General features: G+C 48.1%; 1 protein-coding gene across 1 annotated transcript; it reads right to left on the bottom strand.

Moving 5' to 3' along the window:
- Positions 1-6,749: 6,749 nt before the first annotated feature.
- Positions 6,750-16,977, bottom strand: LOC129783552 (vigilin-like). The gene is made up of 15 exons (XM_055793505.1): positions 16,836-16,977; positions 15,764-15,918; positions 15,007-15,222; positions 13,161-13,367; positions 12,473-12,688; positions 11,425-11,631; positions 11,103-11,210; positions 10,437-10,541; positions 9,863-9,941; positions 8,792-8,931; positions 8,388-8,492; positions 8,013-8,126; positions 7,594-7,680; positions 7,295-7,426; positions 6,750-6,992 (listed from the first exon to the last, which is right to left on the bottom strand). The coding sequence occupies exons 1-15, from the start codon at positions 16,909-16,911 to the stop codon at positions 6,783-6,785; spliced, it is 2,157 nt and encodes a 718-aa protein (XP_055649480.1). The 5' UTR covers positions 16,912-16,977; the 3' UTR covers positions 6,750-6,782.
- Between the last annotated feature and the right edge of the window lie 3,061 nt (positions 16,978-20,038).

Genomic DNA, 20,038 nt, shown 5'->3' with positions numbered 1-20,038 from the left:
GTTACGGTTAGGGTAAGGATAAGGGATATGCCTCTTAGGGTTAAGGTTAGGGTTATCATTAGGGTTAGGCCTCTTAGCATTAGGCCTTTTAGGGTTAGTCGTCTTAGGGTTGGGCCTCTTAGGGTTAGGCCTCTTAGGGTTAGGTTTTGGGTTAGGGTTAGGGTTAGGGTTAGGGTTAGGGCTAGCGTTAGGGTAAGGCTTAGGGTTAGGGTTAGAGTTAGGTTTAGGGTTAGGGTCAGGATTAGTTTAGGGTTAGGTTTAGGTCTGGGGTTAGGTTTAGGGTTAGGTTAGGATTAGGTTTAGTCCTCTTAGGGTTAGCCCTTTCAGAGTTCGGCCTCTTAGGGTTAGGGTTAGGTTTTTGTCTCTTATGGATAGGGTTAGGTTTAGGGTTAGAATTAGGGTTAGGTCTCTTAGGGTTAGGGTTTGGGTTAGTTTTAGTGTTATGGTTAGGGTTTAAGTATAGTGTTAGGGTTAGGGTCAGGTTTAGGGTTAGGGTTCGGGTTACGGTAAGGGTTAGGATTAGATTTAGGGTTACGGTTAGGGTTTGGTTAGGGATAGGGTTAGGGCTTGGTTAGGGTTACGGTTAAGGTTAGGTTATGGTTAGGGTTAGGGTTAAGGTTAGTTACATGGCATGCACAGCTTAGGGTTAGTGTTGTGGTTACGGTTAGGGTAAGTGTAAGGGATATGCCTCTTAGGGTTAGGGTTATGGTTAGGTTTAGGCCTCTTAGAATTAGGCCTTTTAGGGTTAGTCCTCTTAGGGTTAGGTTTTGGGTTACAGTTAGGGCTAGCGTTAGGGTAAGGGTTAGGGTTAGGTTTAGGGTTAGGATCAGGATTAGTTTAGGGTTAGATTTAGGTCTGGTGTTAGGTTTAGGGTTAGCTTAGGATTAGGGTTAGGGTTACGGTTAGGGTTATGTTTAGTCCTCTTATGGTTAGCCCTTTTAGAGTTCGGCCTCTTAGGATTAGGGTTAGGGTTAGGTTTTTGTCTCTTAGGGTTGTGGTTAGGTTTAGGGTTAGGGTTAGAATTAGGGTTAGGTCTCTTAGGGTTAGGTCTCTTAGGGTTTGGGTTTGGTTAGGTTTAGAGTTAGGGTTAGGGGTAGGGTTAGGGTTAGGGGTATAATTAGGTTAGGGTTAGGGTTACGTTTAGGGTTAGGTTAGGGATTGGGTTAGGGGTAGGGTTAGGGTTAGGGCTAGGTCACTTAGGGTTAGGTCTCTATAGGTTTAGGGTTTGGGTTTGTTTAGGATTAGGGTTATTCCTCTTAGTGTTAGTGTTAGTGTTTGGTTAGGGTTAGTGTTAGGGTTAGGGATAGGTGTAGGATGAGGGTTAGGGTTAGGGTAAAGGGTTAAGATTAGGGTTAGGGTTAGGGTTAGGTTTTAGGATTAGGGTTAGGGTTTAGGGTTAGGGTTAGGTTTTAGGGTTATGATTAGGGTTAGACTCAGGCTTAGGATTTGGGTTAGTTTTAGTGTTATGGTTAGGGTTTAAGTATAGGGTTAGGGTTAGGGTCAGGTTTAGGGTTTGGTTTAGGGTTAGGGTTCGGGTTACGGTAAGGGTTAGGATTAGATTTAGGGTTACGGTTAGGGTTTGTTTAGGGATAGGGTTAGGGCTGGGTTAGGGTTACGGTTAGGGTTAGGTTATGGTTAGGGTTAGTTACATGCCATGTACAGCTTAGGGTTAGTGTTGTGGTTACGGTTAGGGTAAGGGTAAGGGATATGCCTCTTAGGGTTAGGGTTAGGGTTATGGGTTAGGGTTAGGCCTCTTAGCATTAGGCCTTTTAGGGTTAGTCCTCTCAGGGTTAGCCCTCTTAGACTATAGGCCTCTTAGGGTTAGGGTTAGGGTTATGGGTTAGGGTTAGGCCTCTTAGCATTAGGCCTTTTAGGGTTAGTCCTCTCAGGGTTAGCCCTCTTAGACTATAGGCCTCTTAGGGTTAGGTCTCTTCGGGTTAGGTCCCTTAAGTTTAGGCCTCTTTGGGTTAGGTTTTGGGTTAGGGTTAGGGTTAGGGCTAGCGTTAGGGTAAGGCTTAGAGTTAGGGTTAGAGTTAGGTTTAGTGTTAGGGTCAAGATTAGGTTACAGTTAGGTTTAGGTCTGGGGTTAGGTTTAGGGTTAGGTTAGGATTAGGGTTATGGTTAGGGTTAGGTTTAGTCCTCTTAGGGTTAGCCCTTTTAGAGTTCGGCTTCTTAGGGTTAGGGTTAGGGTTAGGTTTTTGTCTCTTAGGGTTAGGGTTAGGGTTAGGGTTATGGATAGGGTTAGGTTTAGGGTTAGAATTAGGGTTAGGTCTCTTAGGGTTAGGTCTCTTAGTGATAGGGTTTGGGTTTGTTTAGGATTAGGGTTAGGCCTCTTAGGATTAGGGTTTGGGTTTGGTTAGGTTTAGAGTTAGGGTTAGGGTAAAGTGTTAAGGATAGGGTTAGGGTTAGGGGTATAATTAGGTTAGGGTTAGGGTTATGTTTAGGGTTAGGTTAGGGATTGGGTTAGGGGTAGGGTTAGAGTTTAGGGTTAGGGTTAGGTCACGTAGGGTTAGGTCTCTATAGGTTTAGGGTTTGGATTTGTTTAGGATTAGGTTTATTCCTCTTAGTGTTAGTGTTAGTGTTTTGTTAGGGTTATTGTTAGGGTTAGGGATAAGTGTAGGGTTAGGGTTAGGGTAAAGGGTTAAGGTTAGGGTTAAGATTAGGGTTAGGGTTAGGTTTTAGGGTTAGGGTTAGGGTTAGGTTAGGGTTAGACTCAGGCTTAGGATTTGGGTTAGTTTTAGTGTTATGGTTAGGGATTAAGTTTAGGGTTAGGGTTAGTGTTAGGGTTAGGTTCAGGTTTAGGATTTGGTTTAGGGTTAGGGTTTGGGTTACGGTAAGGGTTAGGATTAGATTTAGGGTTACGGTTAGGGTTTGGTTAGGGATAGGGTTAGGGCTGAGTTAGGGTTACGGTTAGGGTTAGATTATGGTTAGGATTAAGGTTATGGTTAGGGTAGGGTTAGGGTTAGGGGTAGAGTTTGGGGTAGGTTTAGGGATAGTTACATGCCATGCACAGCTTAGGGTTAGTGTTGTGGTTACATTTAGGGTAAGGTTAAGGGATAAGCCTCTTAGGGTTAGGGTTATGGTTAGGGTTAGGCCTCTTAGAATTAGGCCTTTTAGGGTTAGGTCTCTTAGGGTTAGGCCTCTTAGGGTTAGGTTTTGGGTTAGGGTTAGGGCTAGCGTTAGGGTAAGGTTTAGGATTAGGGTTAGGTTTAGGGTTAGGATCAGGATTAGTTTAGGGTTAGGTTTAGGTCTGGGGTTAGGTTTAGGGTTAGGTTAGGATTAGGGTTAGGGTTAGGTTTAGTCTTCTTAGGGTTAGCCCTTTTAGGCCTCTTAGGGTTAGGGTTAGGTTTTGGTCTCTTAGGGTTAGGTTTAGGGTTAGGGTTAGGTCTCTTAGGGTTAGGGTTTGGGTTTGTTTAGGATTAGTGTTAGGCCTCTTAGGGTTAGGGTTTGGGTTTGGTTAGGTTTAGGGTTAGGGTTAGGGTTATAATTAGGTTACGTTTAGGGTTACGGTTACGTTTAGGGTTAGGGTTTGGGTTAGGGGCAGGGGTAGGGTTATGGTTAGGTCACGTAGGGTTAGGTCTCTATAGGTTTAGGGTTTGGGTTTGTTTAGGATTAGGGTTATTCCTCTTAGTGTTAGTGTTAGTGTTTGGTTAGGGTTAGTGTTAGGGTTAGGGATAGGTGTAGGATTAGGGTTAGGGTAAAGGGTTAAGATTAGGGTTAGGGTTAGCGTTAGGTTTTAGGATTAGGGTTAGGGTTAGGTTTTAGGGTTATGATTAGGGTTAGAATCAGGCTTAGGATTTGGGTTAGTTTTAGTGTTATGGTTAAGGTTTAAGTATAGGGTTAGTTTTAGTGTTATGGTTAGGGTTTGGTTTAGGGTTAGGGTTCGGGTTACGGTAAGGGTTAGGATTAGATTTAGGGTTACGGTTAGGGTTTGGATAGGGATAGGGTTAGGGCTGTGTTAGGGTTATGGTTAGGGTTAGGTTATGGTTAGGGTTATGGGTTAGGGTAGGGTTAGGGTTAGTTACATGCCATTCACAGCTTATGGTTAGTGTTGTGGTTACGGTTAGGGTAAGGGTAAGGCATATGCCTCTTAGGGTTAGGGTTAGGTTTAGTCCTCTTAGGGTTAGGCCTCTTAGGATTAGGTCTCTTAGGGTTTGGCCTCTTTGGGTTAGGTTTTGGGTTACGGTTAGGGCTAGCGTTAGGGTAAGGCTTAGGGTTAGGGTTAGGTTTAGGGTTAGGGTTAAGGTCAGGATTAGGTCTGGTGTTAGGTTTAGGGTTAGGTTAGGATTAGGGTTAGGGTTAGGTTTAGTCCTCTTAGGGTTAGCCCTTTTAGATTTTGGCCTCTTTGGGTTAGGGTTAGGTTTTTGTCTCTTAGGGTTAGGTTTAGGGTTAGGGTTAGGTTTAGGGTTATGGATAGGGTTAGAATTAGAATTAGGTCTTTTAGGGTTAGGTCTCTTAGTGTTAGGGTTTGGGTTTGTTTAGGATTAGAGTTAGGGGTATAATTAGGTTAGGGTTACGTTTAGGGTTAGGTTAGGGTTTGGGTTATGGGTAGGGTTAGGGTTAGGTCACTTAGGGTTAGGTCTCTATAGGTTTAGGGTTAGGGTTATGTTTAGGATTAGGTTTATTCCTCTTAGTGTTAGTGTTTGGTTAGGGTTAGTGTAAGGGTTAGGGATAGGTGTAGGATTAGGGTTAGGGTTAGGGTAAAGGGTTAAGGTTAGGGTTAGGTTTAGTGTAAGGGTTTAGGTTTAGGGTAAGGGTTAGGTTTTAGGGTTATGATTAGGGTTAGACTCAGGCTTAGTATTTGGGTTAATTTTAGTGTTATGGTTAGGGTTATAAGTTTAGGGTTAGGGTTAGTGTTAGGGTTAGGGTCAGGTTTAGGGTTTGGTTTAGGGTTAGGGTTCGGGTTACGGTAAGGGTTAGGATTAGATTTAGGGTTACGGTTAGGGTTTGGATAGGGTTAGGGTTAGGGCTGGGTTAGGGTTGTGGTTAGGGTTAGTGTAGGGTTATGGTTAGGGTTAGGTTTATGGACACAGTTATGGTTAGGGTAAGGGTTAGGATTTGGCTTAGGGTGGGGTTTAGGATTTGGCTAAGGGTTAGGGTTAGTATTAGGTTTAGAGGTGTAGTTATTGTAAGGGTTAGGTACATTCCATGTGCTGCTCTACCAGAGAAAGTGCAGGAAGAATTCTGTCAGTAGTTTTCACACTGACCTGTTAGCCAGCTGAAAAGCACCAGAAAAGTTGGGCTACCTGCCTTCTGGGCTGAGATGCGGAAACGCTGATTTTTGTACTCGGCAGGAGACAAACTCTTCCAAGGCACACCCCATGCACAACTCCTTCGGGGAAGGTGCCAGGAAGGAATTCTGTTGGTAGTTCTCGCACTGCCTCGGTAGCCATTTGAAACGCACCACAAAATTTGTTCAACCTGCATTCTGGGCTGAGACGGGGAATCGCTGAGTTTTGTGTCGGCTGGAGACAAACTGTTCCAAGGCACACCTCATGCACAACTCCACCGGTGAAGGTGCCAGGAAGGAATTCTGTTGGTAGTTCTCACACTGCCCCGGTAGCCAGCTGAAAGACACCACAAAAGTTGTTCATCCTGCTTTCTGGGCTGAGATGGGGAACCGCTGACTTTTGGACTTGGCTGGAGACAAACTGTTCCAAGGCAAACCCCATGCACAACTCCACCGGGGAAGTGTCTAATATCTAATAGTTCATTCCACCACTTCATACGTTGACTTTTCCATCGCTTCGTCCGTCTCTGGCCGGCCCCCTCGCGGGGAACATGGAAACGCAGATTGGGACTCCCCACTCACTTCACAGTTAAACTGTGTCTCTCACACACATCACACTTGCCGGGCAGCCCTCAGCCACACAGCAGCATGTTACATACAACTCTAGGAATGCTGATAGTTTGCGTTAGCACACAAAGTACGTGTTTCAATGAACAATTGCCAAGTTCTAATTTTTTCTGGCTCTAAGCAGCATTTTCAGCCATTCACCTAGAAATACTAGAATTTTTTTTTTTTTACTTACGATTCATAACTCTAATCTTGAACATGTAAAAAGACAACACATAGACAAACAAGACACAGAGCGCTATGTCCGTTGTTATGTTCTAGGAATTCCCCAAATCTTAAGACACCCTAAATGAAGTTTTCAGCTTCCCAGATCTTAAGACAATCAAAGATTCAAAGCAAAGAATAAATATAAATACCTTTTATGTCGTGCAGAAGTCCTTGTCCACCTGTGTGAGAAGTTGAGATGTTAGAGAGTCTCACCCACAGAAGATGCAGTCGGGGGCCCCGAGGGTCCCCAGGCCCCTGGATTCCAGCACCGGCGGAGAGTTCTCCTGCCTGGCCTGCCAAATTGATGCCAAAACGGCACACAGAGTAACTGCCCACAGACCAGTTTTGTCTTTAAGCAGCAAAGGTATTTATTTTGTGCAATGTCGGGGAGCTAGCCGACTCGCACCAGACAAACTAGCTCCCAAGTTTTCAGTGAAAAGTTAGTTATTTTATACAGTTTTCCTAAGATGTTACACAACATCTTTACATACATATTCTTGTGATTTGGACACCCAGTCATTCCATTCATAATAGGGGGGATCTAGGTGGAATAGACATTTCCATTTTCTTTCTTCAACGATTTCCTGACTTGATGGCCTCCTTCCCTCCTTCAGGTGCCCACTTTTCTCTTCCAGTTAGTCAGACTAGATGCCTTTCTCAACACAAACAGAGCGTTGCCATTTATTTATTTATTTATTTATTAAGACCTTGTGCTCTTTCACAGGTGCAGCAGCTGTTTCTTGGCTTTCACCACACCCTGGGCTGGGCCCCTGATGGTCACGGTGTCACTGCCAGAGCCCTTGGTGGGGAAGTGGATGTGGATTCCACCACACTCCTCTACGATGGAGCGGACGAAGCGGCCTTTGGCACCAATGAGGGAACTGTGCAGTTTGGAAGGAATAGAGACCTCCACCTCTGTGCTGTTGGCCTAAGGGAGGATAGTACCAGCCTCTTGACTCAAGCTGCAGAAACGTGTTTGCACCCACTCTGCTTACCCTCGAAGTCCCACCTTGCTAGAAGCTTTATAGATCTGGAAGAAATGCCTGAGCAGAGGGCTTGGAGACTGGCTACTCCTGACAGGAGCAGTCACAAACTTTGGTTTACGAGTCAAGAACAGACCGACACATTTGTCTCCACCCTGCTCTCACCCATTTCAACCACGTCTGTTTCTGTGTCTTCTAGCAAAATTGTCAAGTCTCTCAACTGCAAAAGGCCCGTTGTTTCACTTACCAGCTCCTTCTGGATGGCAAGAATCCTGTGGTGAGCAGCCTCACAGTTTGCTCTCTTGCCTGTGATAACAATTGTCTCCGAGTTGCTGTTCTTTGCTGGGAGATCAATTTTGGTGTTGCTTTCTTTACGGATCTGCCACAAAGGAAAAAAAAAATAAACATCTCAGAAGTGTCCCATGTCAGAAGAAAAGCCCTTGCAGGCTATATTTGACATCACCAATGAGCAGGAGAGAGCATCCAGTGGGATTTTGCTGCAGGCAGCGATCATCACGAGCACTTGAGTTAGGAAGGATATCTCACCGTCTTGATGTTGGCACTTCCTTTCCCTATGATGTTCTTGTGGAACTGTTTGCAGATGGGGACAGAAATAGAAAAGCTGTTTTCAACCTAAGGGAGAAAGGAAGGGAGAACTGAAGATTACACTGTCGTGGCAAGTGAGGCCCCACTTCAGGAACTCTGATAAACGAGCTTTTGAAAATAAGCTTAGACCCAAGGAAGTTCTCTATACGAGGGACTTTTGTAAGACTAAACAAAGGCAAGTACGTTCCCCTATAGCCTTCACATAACAGGTACTACCCCCTGCCTCCATTCAGCCAAAACAGCGTCGACAGCTCCCTCCTCTTGAGGTGTTTTAGCTCTACCCAAGCCAGTAGAGCTCTGCTTTGCCCCAGGGTTATCCAGGCACGTAGGAGGGAACAGCAGGCAGAAGACCTCCTTACCAGGTCTGCCACCATCTTTTGCATGTACTCAGTGCACTTCTCCGCCTCATTTTTGGGACCTCGGAGTTGGACGATGTCACTCTTGTGTGCAGGGTCTGGGAAGTTGATGATAACCTGCAGGAGCGGTCATTTATAGTTAGCTCAAGCAAATGCAAGAGCCCTTGTGTCAGACACATGCAAAGGTTGGGGGGATCCTACACATGCCCTTTTCCCTTTCAGAAAAGGGTAACCGTGTTAGCGGCCTCTGGCTAAAAGAACTATCTTCTCAGACACTTGCGCTACAGAGCCACTAAAGTTACGACTTCTGTGACGACAGGCCTACTACCCATGTAGGGAATAACCCCTCTGGATTCCTCCTCTCCTACAAAGCCTTACCTCTGGGAATTTCTCCCGGATTTCCCAGATCCGCTCAGCCTTCTGCCCAATGATGGTCTGGTGGAATTTCTGCTCAATGATTAGGTCCTCAGTGTGTTCATTTTCCTGATGGGAGTAGAGTGCACACTGAGTGTTCAGCCGGAGAGCCATATACTTAGCGGTTTGCTGCCCGACAGTTTATTTGCCAGCACTGTCCCTCTTTTCTCTAGACAAAATTCACTCTGCGTTGACAGAGAAGGGCTACCTGAGGGAACAGAGGAAGACATTTGTGAAGAGGAACTTGCACTTGTCATGAGATCCAAGTGCTCGGTGGGCAAGGGGCACACACTCACACCAGAAGGTTGCAAGGGAACACGAGAGCCCAAACCCTGCAGTCTCCCAAACATCACAGCCTACTCACTCACCATACGGGAAGCGAGTTCCAGCAGCTCTTTCTTGGCCTGTGGGAACCCCTGTGGGTCTCCTTCAATTCTGATCAGGTTGCTCTTCTCATTGTCCGAGGGAATGGGCACAGACACCTTGTAGAGGTCCTTAATCCTGTTAACTTCAAGGCAAGGACTGTGGTGACGCAGTCTGCTAGGCAAAGACTTGGAAGCAAGGCACCTTGATTATCACTGCTCAAAGGCTGTTGAAGAAGTAAACCCGCCTCTGGGAAGGGCTCAGTGGGGTAGGGTTGAGACAGGGGAAATTGCCTCTTCACCCTGGAGTTCAGTGAGAGCAGACCTGTGCCACACAAGAACCTGTACAAGTAAATACTGTGGCATCTACAGAGCCAATTGTTCACTTGTCAGAGCGAGGCGTGTTTCTTCCCCAAACAGTATCACATTTAGAGCAGAGGATAATCATTCGTTTCTACCCCAAACTCTTTGCTGGGGACATGTTGCAGCACTATCAAACTAGCAGACCGCAAAAAGGCTTTACCGTTGGCCATACTCTACTGCCAGTGCTGTATAGCCTTCCTCCAGAGGCCAGAGCACACTGCTCCTCCTCCATCTCACACCCTCTCCCACAAGCCACAGGGCTATTTAACCACTTAGCGGGAACCAGCTACACCTGCACATCGTCCATGTCAATCAGCCCACTGCCGCTGAGGCAAGGCCACAGCTGCATGTTATCAATGATAATCAAACCACCGCCTTCATTCCTCTACAGGGAGAAGCTCACCAAGCACATTTCCACCACCCACAACTGGCTGCTAAAATGTCATTCACACAGAGCAATGCGTGAAAAAAAAAAAAAGCCTCCAGGACACATCAAAGTAATTCCACTACTGTTCAGGCTCCCAAGGTACTTTCACACGTTAAAGCCATCGCAAGGCCTCACGGCCCATTTCTCTCCTTGTACCACCACCACTCCAGAAAAGCAGAGGAAATGTGATGGAGACAGCACACTGGGTGAGCTACAGAGCCCCTGATACGATCTACTAAACACAGGGAGTGTGAGCGTGGGAAGGACTAGAAAGGCACTCCACTTACTGTTAGCTCCATTCTTGCCAATGAGGTGTCGGTGGAATTGGTGGTCAACTTTGATTTCTGCGTAATCCACCTGGTTGATCTAAAAAGAATTATATATTTTATATATAAATATACAATATTATATATTATATAGTATATTATATAGGGCCAGGTAGGACAGGCCACCGCTTCTGTCTCGTGCCCTAAGTAACTGCCTACTGCCAGTATTGGCACTGACTCACCAGCGGTCAGCTACAAGCACTTCTGCTATTAAGCAGAGCACAAGCATTCCTCTGCTTTGAGAAGAGAGCATTGTGCTCATGAAACATTGAAAACACTTACTTATATGCCTCTCCAGCTATAACAAAGAGAATCCTTCCTTCTCTGCACCAAAAAAATTAATGCTGACTTTTCAAGAATGCTATGGATGAGTTTCATAACCAAGGGGTGTCATCCACCTGCCACACAATTTGTCTTCTGCAAGTTCGATTAAGCATGTCAAGACATCATATGGATGTGATAAACACCTCATCACCTCTGCTCTGTTGCCCCTTCTTCCCCCAGTTTCTTACTGGAACTAGTAACTCCAGCTCACCAGTTCCTTGACCATGGCTTCAATCTGTTCCTGAGCCACATGCACATCTTCTGTAGGTCTTTCCAAAGTGATGTTGTCCTCTTCTCCAGTGAATTTGATGTGAACCTTGAGGTGAAAGACAATGAATCTCTTAAGAATTTGCCAAGATCCAAGCCAGGCCAATGCTCTTGGTCAGGCCTACACCATCGATCCCTGCCACTAAGAGATGCGCCTCCTCCCAAAAAGCCCAAACAAAATCCCCACAATTTTACGAGTCAGTAACTTAACAATTTCGGCCATATGGCAGTGCCTAGAGCCCAAGGCTCTGGTGCTGTCCCGGTTTCTGCAAGGGCTTTGGAGAAGTCTACTCATCTAGCCTTTATCTAGATAGCGTCTAACTCACCAGGGAGAAGCCTTGCTGCACTCACCATTTCCACGTATCCTACTATATCAGTTCTCAAAACAGCACCACATAAAGCTTCCTTGGAAGGGCTCAACCCATGACAATAACATAGGAGGAGCAGTGTTTGCAGCAGTAAAAGAGAGGGTTCCCTTGAACAGCAAAGATCTGTGTCATTTCCCCCTGGGTTTACCCACGCTAGAAGACACCTCTCTCTTCTGTGACGAGTGATCTGGACTAAACCTTTTTCTACGCTGGGGGTGCTAAGCTAACCAGCTCATCCATACCTTTGGCATCTGCTGAGTTATTTTGGCCAGGTTCTGTCCTTTGTTTCCAATAATGAAACGGTGAAGCCAAGAGGGGGCAGAGACCGAGGAGACGGTAAAACTGTTGGCCTGAGAGACAGAAAAACAGAGAAGCTGTTTGATGGACAAACTGGAAGAGGCCTTCACAACAATTCAGTTCCAATTCCCATGCTGCACGTCCGGTATTGACTTCTCAGCTGCACCTCTAATGGCCCAAGAGAGACCACCCCCGCTACACCTGTCAGTGCTCACAAATGTATCTTCATGGGACCTTCAAAGGAGGCCTAGCCCATCTTGTCAGTACCTTTGCATAGACTTCAGTCAATGCTTGCCCAAGTTTTTCAGGCTCGCCTCGCAGTATCACCGTCTCCGAGCTACTGTCAGTGGGTGGGATCTCGACAGAGACTCCAGTCTTCTCCAAGATCTCCTGCAGGGAATTCCCCTTGGGGCCGATGACATACTTGTGCTGGGACTTCTTCACCTCCACTGCAAGAGTAGTAGTCTTCTTCTTCTGTAGGGGCAGAGACACTGAGGCATCAATCACAAGGGGGCGGGGAAGGACAAGAGCGACAGGAAGAGGCACAAGATGCAGTCAAACTCTGCACCCAGCAAAGAGCAAAGCCAAGCTGAGCACAGTGGCTCGGCAGTACCCTAGCACCCCTTGGACCCCTGCCTACAGAAAGCCTTGTGCTCAAAAATTCACAGGGGAAGTCCAAAACTAGCATACTGGGTCAAGCTCCCTGGGACACGGCATGCAAGAGACCACACACACAGGCATGTCGTTGTCGTCGTCCCCGTCCCCCCGTTGGACAACAGGGTTCAACTCCCAGCCGTCTCCCAGGCAGTGCTGTGATGCAACACTGTGCAGGCTATAAGCCGATTGTTGAAATCCAGACTGGTACAAATACAGACCTAACCACGAGGAAAAACAGCCCAGCAACCCACAACAAGGATATTCACAGCAGCGTTGGCTGTGGGAAATAAACTGGAGTGACATTCACTCTTCAGCAACTTCTACTTAGGTAGCAACTTTGATACTGTCAGCTGGCCACCACTGTAGACTTCACACTTCTTTCCTTCCTTAGTAGCCCCGGTGTGAACAAGAGCCAGGGGAGCTCTTGGTGGCCTGCTAAGTTCCACGATACAGAAAAGCGAGAAATCTGTCACCTCCCGGATAGTATCAGCCCAGCTCCCACTCTGCTGAGTGAGGAAACGGTAGGATTCGGGGTCATGTACTGCAAGGGCTGCTGAGCCAGATGCAACCGAGGGATGCACAAAAGTAGAACAAGAAGGGAAGAGTGCCTAGGAGCAGGTGCCAGGGGAAGGTGGGAAGCTTTATGGACCATCCGTACCTTCTCCTCATAGATCTTCTTAACTCGAGCCACAGCCTGGGCTAGTTGCTCCTTTTCTCCGGTGAAGACTATCTCTGTCTTGTTGACACTGGGTGGAGGAATGTTGATGCGCGTCCCTGTGTCCTGCATGAGCTCCCTCACCAGCTTGTTGTAAGGGCCAGCAATGAAAGGGTGGTACACTTTCTCCACGTCCAGCCGCTCCATGGCACACTTATCCTGGAAGAGCCCACAACAGACCTTGGTGGGAACTGTCCTCTATATTACAGTCTCTGCCAGGCACAGCTAAGTTCCCAGGGGTGTCCTGCCTGACACTCTGGCCCAAGCAACCTTCTCAAGTTTGTGGGCTTGTAGATCTCCACCTCTTTCAATCTACAAATATGGTTGCTGCTGCTCCTTGTTTATGATATTCACCCCTGTGATCTCCTGCCTTATCTCAGCTGGCACCTAAGACGCGTCGCTTCAACTATCAAATGCTTGTTTGGGCTTCAGAGATGGACAAAACGCAGCACAAGAAGTTTCAGGACCTGGCAGTGGTGCTCATACAGCCAGCGAGTGGCACAGTATACGTCTCCGTTCAGGCTAACGTTAGCCACTGACTGTAGCCACGGTGGCTGCAAACTCCGACTATACCATGGGGAAGCAAAAAGGCTGACCAGCTAATGCCATGAGAGAGATCATACTGAGGTACCTGCTCAGCGGAGATAAGCAGGATCTCGTGCCGGGCCTTCTCAATCCCTTCTTTAGTACCACTGATCTTGATCTGGTTGCTGGGGTCATCTGGGTGGGGGACCTGCATTTCGGTTGCAGTTTTGAGCTTCAGGTTCTGCAGCTTCTCACCCTTCTTTCCAATGACAAAACGGTGGTGCTCCTTGGGGATGGCAACTGTTGCTGAAGCCTGCAGCAGAAGAACCAAGCATCTGTGAAAAGCCTTGCCTGCACTGGCAGATCCACAGGAACAGAGCCAGGGAAAGCAAGGTAGACGCTGCTCAGCGGTACTGCTCCTCAGAGCAAACACAACGCCTTCCCAGCACATTCTGTCTGAGGGCTGACACTGTACCAGTTGATCTACAGTGCCTCCATGCCAGGAGTATAAACCCCACCTTTCCCTCAAAACCCTTCTGTTTGCACAGGAGCAGTACTCTGAATTAGCAAAGGCCTTCCGACACAGACGAGGAGGTGCCTCTCCTCCAGTGTAAGACACCAGACAACAACTGAGATGGCAGCGCACAGCTGGAGTTTATCTGAACTCTGACATCTGCTGCCAAGGCTACAGAGAACAAGACATACAGTATGACTCCTAGGAAAGAGAAATTCAACACCAGAAACCTACTGCAGGAGGCAGGCAGCTAGCAGATGCTTACCGCTACTTAAGTGCTAAGGTGTCTTCAAGTGTAGCACGTGCTGCTCCTGGGACTGCTTCTAGAAGGCCCCACACGGAAAAGGGGTCCTTCTCAATCTACCATTAAAGGGCTGGTCTATACAAGGGCTTCCCGACTTCTTCCCTTCTCACTGAGTTTTTACAGGTCTGGTAGCTGATGACTGCTATCGTGCTCTTGGTCCCTGTGATTAGGTAACCACTAACAGCAATCAGACAATGAACATTCAAGCTATAATGGAAAAATAAAAGGTGAAGAAAAGATCACTCAGTGTGACTTTTCAGCTCTGTGTTCCTGTCCTGAAGCCAGCCAAGCCTAAGAGAAACTGGAATACAGACACACCTTCCAGACCTGGGGCCAGGGCAGTAGGAGGTATATTTGAGAACAGTGGCTCACGGGTCTGTGGCGGCACGACCTGAACTGTTTTTTCAGATGCACATTGTGGATGTAGGGTTTCGTTCCTTTCTCTTTCCTCTGGCAGGGTATGACACAGGGGCCGAACAGCACTAAGCAGACATGGTATTAACATCGCATTATCTACCTTTGGCGTTATACTTTAAAACACACTGCAACACCTGGCTGTGATACATCCTAACAAGAGCTACCACCTTGACTATGAGCTCAAGAACCTTAAGGTAAGAGATCAAAACCTAGAGGACTGAAGCAACCGAAACAACAGGGTTGTGGCTCCTTACCAGTGTGCCTTGAGTTACACAAGGCAGAACCCTGACCCGAAGCTTTTGGCTTTTGGCAGGACTTCCTTTCCTCTACTTTTCTTTCTCCCAGCCTTCCACGTTCTCCTCTGAAGGACTTCAGGAAAAGCACAGTCCCGTTCTCACACACTACTAGCTTTGTGTGTGAGGCTCCTGCACCAGCACCTCAGCACAAAGTCACTGGTTGCAACTCAAATGTTCCAGAGATCGCAGACTCCACGCTTCATGCAACACCACGGCCTGTAATTACCTTGGAACCCTATTTTAAGCCTCATTCCCATTCCAAATTGCCAATTGGGTGCTTTGAAAACGTATGGCAAAGCTGAATTATTCATGTAACAACACACCTCTTTGGCTTACAAGCACACGGGCCCAAGGGTCTCAAAGCATTTGCGAGTCTTGGGGAAGAGCAAAGACGAAGGCAGAAACAGTTAGATGCCCTCACCTGAGTCTGCAGTTGAGCGACAATCTGCTTCCGAGCCTTCATGACTGCTTCCAGCTTGCCAGAGACCACGATCGAAAGGCCCTGGTCCTTCGCGAGAGACAGCTCCAGGTGAGCTCCTGTCTTCTGCATGATGTCAAGGCAGATCTTGGCCTGCTCGCCTTCTGCAAATTGATTCATGTTCTTGTCTTTCCTCTCCTCCAGTGGCACATGGAACACCTGCTCAGCCATGGGACAGACAAAAGCAGGGCACAGCAAGGCGTCAGTGTGCTTTTGATTGTCAGTGCCTCCCTCTCTTATTGCCATACAGGAGGATTTCACTGGCGTACTAAGTTCCCAGATTTAGGCGACCCATCAGCCTTTCCAGTGGAGACACCAGCTGCAGTAAGAGGGCACGGCAGCAGGCAGTGTGTCCCAAACTGAGTGCTTTCCTAAAGAACATGCTATTGGGGGGGGAAGCGGAATACTTTAATGCATTAGCACTCACTTCGTGAATTCTGCAATCCTCCCTTCAGGCGTGTTCCAGCTATCTGTGCAACAGGGATGCAGAGCTATTTCTGGGCAGTTTTTCAACACATCCCTCCCCCTCCAGAGCAGTCCTAGCATTCAGCTGCAGTCTTCCATGTGCCCCAGGGCAAAGTACAGCAAAGAGGCAGTTACTCTGACACACTAAGGCATTTCATACACCAGGGAAAGTTTCACTTCACCTACTTTTTGGAGGGATGAAAAGGAGAGACATAAGACACCCACTCCCACCAACCTGAGTGATGACAGAAGCCTTTATTGGCCGGATTTTGCTCCAGGGCCCAGCAGGTTCCCGGGCAGCTTCCAAACATGGTGCTTTCTCAGGGAGCGCAGGGAAGGCTTCCTCGTAGGTGGGAGGATCCTTCTCTTCTTCAGAGTTTAAAGCTGTTACTGCGGTGAAGCAAACAAGGCAAATGAGATGCTCTCCCCACAGAAACGGCTCCATTCATAGGCAGTGCAACTCTACTGAGGCATCATCAAAGAGGGACAACAAAGGACTTGTGCACTTCTATTCATCCTGCTACAGTTATGCTTGTGGAGAGCAGCCGAGTCGGGAGCACAGCTGAGCTCAGCACAGCACAGACTGCAGTAGGTGCCGCCATGGATGCAGGAAGCAACCGTGCAAGTGAATGGTGGCAGCAAACAAGCACATTATCGCCAACTTTGTTGAGAGGAGCTTCATCAGGGGACAACAGGCCAAGCAGAAAGAAATCAAAGGGACACAGCAAGGCTGTAGGTCAGAAGGGGACAAGACAGACACATGCCCAGGAAGAAGGCAGAGAGAAGCAGAAGCACTCTAGTTGGGGCAGAGTCCAGGGAAAGCCTGTAGCTTATGTTCGACTCAGCTGTGCACTGGGCTGTGCCAAGCGGGCCAGCTCGCAGCTGGAGAATGGGTGCCGAGACCCATCAGTGAGTCAGTCAATACGGTTATAATGACTTTCCCCAACACCTGGCTGAGCAAAGGAGGAAGTGACAATCCAGCACACTGATCCCACGAGGCTCTCTTGCAGCCCAATGACCCATGCTTGCACATGCCCTGCCCCATGGCTGACAGCGTTGCTAGCCAGAGCTCTGTGAAGATCTGAGGCTTGCCTCTGCCTGGCCCTGCTCTGTGCAGCACCACCGATGTGCTCCTGTTGGTGGAAAGCCAGAGTCTGGCAGGCCGCCAGCCTAGGAATGGCGAACGCCGTGCCTGGACACTTAGGGGGAGCCGGAGGCATGGAGCGAGCTTGGCTAACAGCAAGGAACCTTGCCTGCGCAGTCTCTATTTAGAGGCACATCACAGGAACTCAGCTGTGTCTTCTCACCTTTCACCTGCTGCTGCGTCAAGGCACTGCGGTGTTCGGCAAAGCTCTCCTGGGTCAAAACTGCCACCGAGCTCATCGTCGACTTCCCACGCACACACACAATCCGGGTATGCCACTGGAAGAGACAGAGGAGGCAACACTATTACCAGCACCATTCAAGATGCACACAAGTCACTCCAGGAAGGCAAATGACGTGTTTACTGAGCACTTTTCCAGTCGGCCTCTTGAAAAGCGCATACAGGGCCAGTCTGCTGCCCTGTTCTCTTGCTGAACCACACAGAAACTCAGGGGGGATTTTTCCTCATAGCACAGTGGGCATCAAAACCAGAGTGCCTCGTTAAGAAGGCAGAGGATGTGCAGCCTAAGAAGGCTCTTGGAAAGGGGGACACCCCAGGTTGTTAAAGCATACTCTCATTAATCTATCAAGTATTAATGGCGTGCAATTTTAAAACCAGTCTCCCAAGGTACACATAGGCAGTGCAAGACCCTTGTGGAACCCTGGAGAAAAACAAAAAAGGGCCCAGGATGCTGCCTTTTCCTGAAAAACTTACACCTTGATTACCAACCGAGCATGAGCACCTGGGGCCCAGAGAGCAGCTCCTGGTGTCTCCAGCTCCTCTGCAATCCCTCCCACAACAGGCTCTACCGAGCGTGACCTTCCCTTCCGCTCCACATACAGTCTCACAGCCCACAGTAAATACCACAGCCTCCTGGTAGCAGACTCTGCTGGAACTGCTTCTCGACGCCCCCCACCCCCCACCCCGAAAAACAATCACCCAAACAAAAAACTACCTGCAAAGCCCACTACAGTACATCATACAGCCCAACAGTTTCTTCTCTCAAGGTTCGGAGCATTAGGAAGAGAGGCCTAATCCTGCAGCTGGGTTTTACTTTCCTTTCTCTTATCTGTTTTCGTATTTTAATACAAAGAACACCTCCCTACTTATTGCACAGACCCATGTTGCAAAAGTTTTACAGGCTCTGGGCCTCTCAGTGACATGCTCTTGGACAAGTGAGACTCCTTACACCCTGGGTGAACATGCCTTTCCCAGCCCACTTTAGAAAAGCCCCGGACTTTCTGCAGCAGTGCATGTCTTTGTCAGGTTGTCACAGCAGTTCCCTAAGGGTAATGCTGCAGAAAGAAGGCTGCTCTTGTGCTTGATCCACAGGGGCTAAAAAACTTCTATTTCTTGTTACAGTGTCTTCTCGGGCCATGCCTGGGTGCCCACTCCTGCTAAGGATGGGACCAACGGATCTGCAACTTCTCTCTTTCTGGCCACAAGGGAAGTGCAGAGGCAGTTTCCAGATCCTGCCTTTACTGCTTGTCAGCTTCAAAACAGCCACGAGGACACCTGCCAGACTCTTGCTCTCCTGCTGTAAGGTTCATTTTAGAAGCTCTGCACAGTATAGGCCTGAGGATTTCCTTCTGTAGAATTCTTGAACACAAAACAAATGTGAACCATCGTCGAGGACTTTTCTTTTTTTTTTTTTTTAAGAGAAAAAATGCTTTCACGTGACGCTGGTATTTTGCAGAAACCCACAGATCAAATTGTCAGATACCCTCACAGCCATGGCGAATGAACTTTTTCAGCCATACACTCGCATTCAGTTTGAACATGTTAGACTGGTCTCAGTGCAGCTGCTGACTGCTCTAACCACCTGACTGGTAGCGGCCTGAGTGAATGACCTGAATCCCTGCAGCAGCACAATCCTAAGAGCACTTAAACATGCTTCTATATGCAAAGGGAAGAGTATGTTTTGGGAAAGGCAATATCAGCTGAAATACTGTAACCAATAGCACATCTTGATTTTCTTTGACAAGGTGTGAACCGCACAGGGGGGCTTATCTGGGATGGCTCTGCACTCTGATAACAGCTGTAAAATCCAGGGTTACAGATCTCTCTTCTAACAGGCCGTACCCTCTTCAGAAGCAGCTTAATGTGCATTGGCAAAAAAAGACTAGCTACCTGACTGAGAACAACTGCCCTTACCCTACCAAAGAAAAAGTTACCATTGTTACCGGAGAGCGGCAGGAAGGCGACTGGGGGACCACCCCCCGCAGCCCTGTCCCCTGGGGGATGGCCCCGGCCCCCCCACCAACCCACGGGGCAGCCGCCACAGACAGGGGGAGCGCGACGTGACTCAGGGCTTTTCTCCGCACCCTGGGTGCCGCCGGAGCGCTCCCCATTGCCGGCGCAGTGCGGGGCGGCCACTGCGTGGGGGAGCGGCTGGGGAGGCCGGCAGGTTGGGCGGGTGCAGGCGGCCGGTGGACCGAGCCCCTCAATCATTGAAACATATCCAAGGTAGTTTCTTGTATTATAATAAAGGACAATAGCATGCAATATGATAAAAGGAAACAGTAGTAGCTATTGTGAGCGATATGATAAAAGAGCAATAGGAGCGAAGCACCAAATTTTCACTGAAAGCCTTCACGAGACTAAGGAAAGGAGACATCACCAACTCCAACCCCAACATCACACAGGACCACCTTTTGTCTGGGAGCGCCCTTGCAGCCGGCACCAGCAGTCTCTTGGGAACTGGGAAATTCCCCTGGAGAAGGTGCCAGAAAGGAATCCTCTTGCTGCTTCTCAACCTGCCCTGGCAGCCATGTGAGGCACAGCACAAAAGTTCTGCTCCCTGCTCTCTGGGATGAGCAAAATTGACACGGCACATTTGCAATAATACACAGACCCAAGAAGTCACCTTGGAAAAGTAAAAGCGTAGCACTGCTCCCCTGGAGAAGGTGACAGGAAGGAGATCTCTTGCTGTTACTCATCCTCCCCTTGCAGCCATGTAAGGAACAGCACAAAAGTTCTGCTCCCGTCTTTCTGTGGTGAGAAAATTGACCTCTTTTCATTGGCAAGAATGCACAGCCCAAAAATCTCACCTTGACAAAGTGCAGCAGTGCTCCCTGGAGAAGGTGACAGGAAGGAATTCTCTTGCTGTTTCTCACCATGCCCTGGCAGCCATGTGAGGCACAGCAGAAAAGTGCTGCTCCCTGCTTTCTAAAGTTGGCAAAATTGACCGTTTATAGTTCTACTCATGTAGAGACAGGACTTTCTTATTCAAAAGCAAAACCCAAAAAGCCACATAGCCTTGGGAAACCCCTTGTCCTTCAGTGTGGCTGGTGACTTCCCATGGCTCTTCCGCAAGGCAGGAGAAATAACCATGAATTTGGAAGCCCACGTAAATTCAAGTACACT

Source organism: Falco peregrinus, unplaced genomic scaffold, assembly GCF_023634155.1.
Source record: "Falco peregrinus isolate bFalPer1 unplaced genomic scaffold, bFalPer1.pri scaffold_51, whole genome shotgun sequence".
NCBI lineage: Eukaryota > Metazoa > Chordata > Aves > Falconiformes > Falconidae > Falco > Falco peregrinus.
The sequence above is the reverse complement of the archived record's forward strand: the minus strand, read 5'-3'. Positions and strand labels throughout refer to the sequence as shown.

Excerpts from the sequence above, each read along its gene's own strand:
- LOC129783552 (XM_055793505.1), bottom strand. The coding sequence starts at position 16,911 with ATGAGCTCGGTGGCAGTTTTGACCCAGGAGAGCTTTGCCGAACACCGC. Across the intron at positions 9,942-10,436 it reads AAGCCATGGTCAAGGAACTG|ATCAACCAGGTGGATTACGC; the intron begins GTGAGCTGGAGT and ends AATTCTTTTTAG. Across the intron at positions 7,681-8,012 it reads AAAAGATGGTGGCAGACCTG|GTTGAAAACAGCTTTTCTAT; the intron begins GTAAGGAGGTCT and ends TTTCTCCCTTAG.